This window comes from Chinchilla lanigera, unplaced genomic scaffold (assembly GCF_000276665.1).
Source record: "Chinchilla lanigera isolate Chin_1 unplaced genomic scaffold, ChiLan1.0 scaffold00064, whole genome shotgun sequence".
NCBI classification, from domain to species: Eukaryota; Metazoa; Chordata; class Mammalia; order Rodentia; family Chinchillidae; genus Chinchilla; species Chinchilla lanigera.
The window spans coordinates 12,597,231-12,603,536 of NW_004955465.1; the positions used below are offsets into that span (position 1 = coordinate 12,597,231).

Consider the following 6,306-nt stretch of genomic DNA (forward strand, 5'->3'; position numbering starts at 1 on the left):
TGTGAGGACAGGACAGAGGTCGTCAGTCAACGGGTGGCTGCACATTCCAGACCAAGAGAGTGAGCCTGAATGTCAAGGACTGGAAATGGAGAGCTTATGGCTCACCCTCAGTTCTGCAGACAGATTCTGACTGTTTTCCATGTAAGATCACAATACGATAGAGGAAGGCTGGCTCCCAGCAGGTGAAGTAAGAAGCCCAGGAACAGTTAAACTTCCACGGCAGCCAGCTCATAATTCAAACCTGAAATTGAAAAGCTCTGACCCATCTACTTCCCCGATACTGTTATAATCCCAGTCTCGGATGAGGGGCAAATGCAATGAAAGGATATGATCTTCTGGCAGACAGATGGCTAGAGAGGGCACCAAGGAGGAGGGACAGTTTGAGTTAGATGGCAGAGACAAGCAGTCAATGCACAGAGAACGTGAGTGCAAGCCAGAAGCAAGGACAGCAAAGTCACCGTCACTGGGCTAGAAGCAGGGACAGAGCAGGAATACAGTGTGTAAGTGCAACCTGCAGCTGCTTTACTACTCCAAGAGAACAGGTGCCACGCATCCTCACCGAGTCTGACCTTGGCGTACCCCCTCATCTCTGCCAGGCATGCCCTTCCTCCGAGTTTACGGGGCCTCTCCCAACCAGCACACTCCCTGTACCCTCTTCCCTATGATCCTGTTTTATTTTCTTGACCACTTTTATGTGGAAGGAGAAAAGGTACTGAGTTCTCGTGATAGCTGCAAGAAAACCATGAAACCATCAAGAGGGCATGTCTCCGGGTCCCAAATGTCACCTAAATGTCACCCTCCTCTCAACACCACTTCCTGAAGGACCAAGACTCAGTCAGAGTTTTGTGTGGACAAACCACAGTCAAACCCTGGCAGGTCACATCCGTCTCGTTCCCTGTCTCATGGCCCAAACCTGCCCCACATCCAGCCTCGGGACTGGTCAATGAATCAGGGGTGAAGAAACAGCAGAAACCACAGAGCAACAGGTCTCTGGCGTTCCGCCAGTCAAAAGATCCCTGTTTGCTCTTGCAAGACTGCCTGGCACATGCAACAAGGCAGTCTCCTGCAGAAACACTTGCCATCACCGAAGGACTCCCCGATGAGCCGCTCCTGCCGGTCAAAACCCACCACACCCACACCCCCAGTGCAGCAATGCCGCCGTCCGGAACCCAAAGGGCCAAATCCTCGACCCCAAAAACCCACTTAAGCCCACAAGAATACTGCTTCTAAGTTAGGAAATCTTTTTAGTTTATTTTTACACACGTCTTAGTACTTCAGGATGCCATGGATCCGAGAACCGCACCCACGCAGATGCAGGAGATAAATTCCTATTCAAGCAGCCAGCACCAGGCCCTGCGTGCAGGGTGGGGGTGGAAACTTTATTCTTCCTAGCTCAGAAAGGACTTTCTGGGTTTCAAAGCCAGGGAGGATGGGGAAAACTTTGGTAGATTCCCTGAAGGGTTGAATGTCACAGGCTTTCTTAATGTCATTTGGTCATGCACTTAACCAGGTCAGACGTATAAAGGGAAGAATCTGAGAATAAGTCTGTGTGCTCTCCGTGGTACCTTAACCATCTGTTCTGCCAGCGTGAAATAAAAATCAACATCAAGAGGAGAAGAGAAGCCTTTCGAGGGCTGGCTGGAGCAGAGGGGTCAGACACACCCCGTGCACTGCCCGTTTGCTGGCCGCGCTGAAGCTCGCTCACCTCCTGCGGAGGGCGCCTCTGTTGGATGCCTGGGCCCAGTGAGGGTGGCAGAGTCTTCGTGTCCTTATTTCCACTACAGGGTCTAGCGCTGTGCCCTGACCACAGCAGGTGTTCAGTGATACACTCGGATGGGTGCACAGGGAAATGGATCAATGGGTGAATTATGAAGGTGGCCAAGCCACTGCTGCTGTCGGTGGAAAAGGCAACATTAGCAGCACAGACACGCAGACCGCCCGGCCTTTGTGTACTAGACAGGGCTGCTCAGCCTTCCAGGCCCGGTCCCCCCTTGACAGCTGTCCAGTTCCACATCTCACAGGTCCCCGCAGACTCTGAGATACACAGCCCTGGGCCAGTGGTTCTCAGCTGGGCGCAGGGCTGTCTGTCGATGCCTGGAGACTTTCTGATTGTCACAAGGGAGGAGGTAACCATCCCCTGTTGGGCGGAGTCCAGAGGGTTGCTAAACGTCTACAATGTATAGGGTGCTGCCATGACAAGCAATTCCCAGCCCAGAATTTCAAGGGCGTGGTGGCCGTGGACTCCCACTATGCTCCGGGGGCCACACTCCCCCTGTGCTCACCCTTCCTCCGTTGTACTCCCTCAACTTCCCACAGAGGAAGGGGCCGTTCTAACACAGGTGTCAGCACACCCAGGACCCGATGCCACCACCGTCAACACCGATGAGGTAAACCCAAGGACATTAATAACAGTTCATAAAATCTGAGCAGAGGGTGTCGTCATATTCATCTTAGAGGAAATGAGAAGCGGCCCCCTCGCCCCCTATAAGCTAATCGCCAAAGGCCTCTTACTTGTAAACACCCATGCATCCAGAGAAAGCGATGCTCAGAAGCTTAAGCACCACATTCAAGATCATGGTTCCCAAATGGCAGGGCAGTGCCGAAGCCTCGGATGAGGATTTCAGACAGCTTGGCCCCTGTCGCAGCAGTGCACTTCTCCTGGAGACAGGACAGACGCACTGACTGAAGGCTCAGCCCCCTCGCCATGCACCAGCTTCCCCGGAAATGCCAGGCTGGGCTCCACACCCAAGGCAGGACACTTTCAGAGGCCACCAGACCAGCATCCCTCTATGTGCTCCATGAGCAGAACCAGCCTGAGATCCAGGGTAGGACAGAGGTCAGAGCCGCAGGGTTCTCACCCACTGTGCTGGGCAGAGATTCACTCACTTCGGGTACAGACTGGATATACACAGAAGGGCTGGGCCAGCTTTCTGACACAGAACTTGCCCAGAGCCACACGTTTCTTGCTTCATTTTAATGAGGTGTTCAGCACTTAACACCGAGGACAGTTCAGCGTGCAGGCCCTTCCCCAACGGTGTGGGGTTCAGACTCTTGGTAGAACTTTGAGACAACTAAGAGTTTTCAAAGGCTCCACAGAAACATTTGCCTGCAGCAGCGTTTCACTGACCCTACTACTACCAGAGACCTTTACTAGCCTGGTCTCACAGCAGCACAGGGAGGCTCTTGGCGCTGCGGCTCCAAGCCCGGCTGCTCAACTCTGAGTCCAGGCTCTGCCACTCAGCAGCCGGATGACGCTGGCAGGTCCTTAACCTCTGTGCACCTCCTCTACAAAACAGGCCTGGATGGACAGCACTCGCTCCCTGGGCCGTGGGGAGGAGCTGAAGAGTGACTCTACGTGAAACTTGCTGGCACCTGCAAGCTCACTGGTGAGTATGACTTTGGCCAGCTTGGGGCATTGATTTGGAATCTGCACAAAAAGCAATGAAGGGACAGTTTCAGCTCGCCTGTCTCTGACCCCTCTATCCACGTCAGATGTGAAGGAAGAGAGGAGGGGACTTTGACTATTTCACAACCAATCTGAAAGCATGGGGACTGCTTCAGGTTATTCTTCAGGGACTTTACAATGCATTTGGGCTGAACCGGCATCTCAGCCCAAAAGGAACGCTTCCACTTTGTACTAAATCAGGGGGAGCTGGGGTCCAAGTGCAGTCTACCACTTCGTCGTACAGGGATCTTAGTCATTGTCACATCTCTCCGAGTCTCCCTCTGCCGAGCTGCACGAGGAGGACAAGACAGATGGACCTCAGAGTTCAGAATGAGGCTTTGGTTTTGCAACATGCAGGCATCTGGCAGGAGGCCAAAATACCAGAGCCCAAACTTCTGTGCTGCCCACCTCTACTTCCTTGACCTGTAACAGGACCCCACCCACCTCCCAGCCTCCGTGTAACAGGACAGACGACACGATCACGCAAAGGTTCACCTGGGGATATGAAATATAAGAGTAAAAACTGCTACCCCTAAAGCAGTCAGAGTGGACTGTGCATTGTTTAGTTCCTAAATCTCCTTTTGCCAAGGATGACCAATGTATATGAGATGTGAAAGATGTCTTGTCTCAGGGACTTCAGGCTTCCCGAGTTGCTCTTTAGTTTTCAGGGCATCACATCTTCTTATTTATAAATGCTCTCGGCAAAAGCACTTTCATGGCTAGCACCCTCCATGGATTCTACAAATCAGTCATTATCCGGCCTTTGTCCATGTACACTTGGAGAAACAGGAAGTCCCACCCCGTTCTGTTCCAAGTTACACAGTAAGAGGTGGAAAAGTTCAAGCTGAGGCTTATTGCCGACTCCCAACATCTCATCGTTCACTAACTTTGAGACTCGGGGTCGCTCCTGCTCTCAGGTTAACGTTTACTCCGCCTGGACTAAATGGTCCTTCGAGGCTGCTTTAAATGCTTCCACTTTTGCCACTCTCTTGAAAATGTCTATCTTAACCTTTGGAGTGTCACACCCTCCACTATGTCTCTCTCTACACACGCACGCACGTGTGCACACAGAACCTGTGTTAGGCAGTAGATACCATAACCCTTAGCCAAAGTGGCTACTGAGCCCTTAAAACATGGCCAGTCCCCAATAAAATGTATCCTGGTATAAAATGCAAACTAGACTCTGAAGATTTAGTAGAAAATAATGTAAAATATTCCAATGCATATATTAATTACATGCAGAAATGACAATATTTTTAACATACCTAGTTGAATAAAACAGATTATTAAAATAAATTTCACCTCTTTCTACTTTTTAAATGTGGCTACTGAAAATATTGAACTACATGCATGGTTCACTTTGTATTTCCGTTGCACTGTGCTGGCTGACAGTGAAGATTCTGTAAGGAGCCTAGAGTGTCATCCCCCCGGACTCCTCCATCTTCTCCCCCGCCAACAAAACCCCCAGACAGAGTAAGCACAAAATCAGCGGGCATCCAACCAGGGCAGTTTCTACACCTCTCTGTACCTGTTTCTCCATTCCTACGCTGCAGACCATGCCTCTATTTTTAATACAAGATAATTATAATAATAAGCTAGTATTACTCAAAGCTAAGAAACAAGATACGAATATTACTGCTGTTGTTGCAAAATAAAATGAATTTTGCTTCCTTAGGCCAACAATTGTATCCATAAATCTACTTTTTGAATTATAACACAAAAATGCTACAAGTGAAATGTAGAAACAGGTGGAAAGTGAACAACCGAGGTGGGAAAACTGGAAGCAAAGGGAAGCTACCGGCCAGAGTGGGAACCACAGAGCTAGGGCGAGCTGAGGAGGCTGCTCTGCACACGGGAAGGCACAGGAGTCTGCACACCTGTGACGGGTGTCCTACTGCAAACAGGATCAGATGCAAGTCATTACCCAAGAGAGAAGGACTCTGTTTCCAAACTTGATCACTGGCCAAGAGAAAAAGAGAATAAATTCTGGTCAGCAGAATCCCCAGTGAGTAACGGCAAGCTGAGAAAACACAGTAGTTCTTTCATGAACTGGATCTCAAGGACGCAAGAGACCTGGTGGGGACAGAAGACAAGGGTCAGGTGGACAGCAGGGTCCACCTACCACACTGCTCTTGTCCTGCCTTGAATTGATACTGGCACATTGGGACCGACAGAGAGACAGAGACAGAGGCAGACAGAACCACCGTACTGTCCCCACCACACCCGGAAGCTGTGCTGGGGCAGGTATGGCACACACTGGAGAAGAGGAGGAGGGAACAACCTGACCCAGGACCTTCCAGAGGCCTGTTAGGAGGCTGTTGTCTGCGCCGTCCAAGAAGCATCAAATCACAAACCCCTTAACCTTGAGTTGGTGCGAGCACACCCAGGTGAGTAGCTCTCCACACAGGCAGCTAGCTCTCCACACCCAGGTAGCTAGCTCTCCGCCCCCAGGTAGGTAGCTCGCTGCACCCAGGTAACTAACTAGCTCTCACACCCAGGCAGCCAGCTCTCCAGGGCGCGGCTGCGCGAGGACGAGGCCCTCTGCACAGCGAGCCGGGAGAAGTGCGCGGCCGGGAGGAGGACGCGGGGACTTTCTGGATCCAGGCGCGGCAGGGTGACAGGTTGCCCTAGCAGAGAAGCCTCGCCACCAGGGCTCAGCCAGCTGCGAACCAGCTCTGGGGCCTCGGTCCACGTCTCCGTCTCCCTGAGCAACTCATCTGCGCGTGTACAAAAAAAATCTGGGGAGAAAAGAGGAAATTACAGCGCAGTGCCGCGGTGCCGCCCGGGCCGTGGGTGTGCAGCGTCGGGGCGACGGGAGGGGGCACCCGGAAACCGCAGCCCGGGACCTGCGCGGCGCCGCG

General features: G+C 51.9%; 1 protein-coding gene and 1 long non-coding RNA gene across 3 annotated transcripts in view; one reads left to right on the forward strand and one right to left on the reverse strand.

The window, feature by feature from the left end:
- Positions 1–156, reverse strand: part of Dusp22 (dual specificity phosphatase 22) — a 46,324-nt gene extending 46,168 nt beyond the window's left edge. For both annotated transcript variants that reach the window (XM_005398940.2, XM_013521850.1), the window contains exon 1: positions 106–156. In XM_005398940.2, the coding sequence (XP_005398997.1) occupies positions 106–141 (36 nt within the window). In that variant the 5' untranslated portion in view covers positions 142–156. The remainder of the gene's footprint in view (positions 1–105) is intronic.
- A 5,570-nt stretch (positions 157–5,726) lies between these two features.
- LOC106150129 overlaps positions 5,727–6,306 on the forward strand; it is a 14,283-nt gene continuing 13,703 nt past the window's right edge. The window contains exon 1 of the long non-coding RNA XR_001236754.1: positions 5,727–5,832. This is a non-coding gene — a long non-coding RNA (uncharacterized LOC106150129). The remainder of the gene's footprint in view (positions 5,833–6,306) is intronic.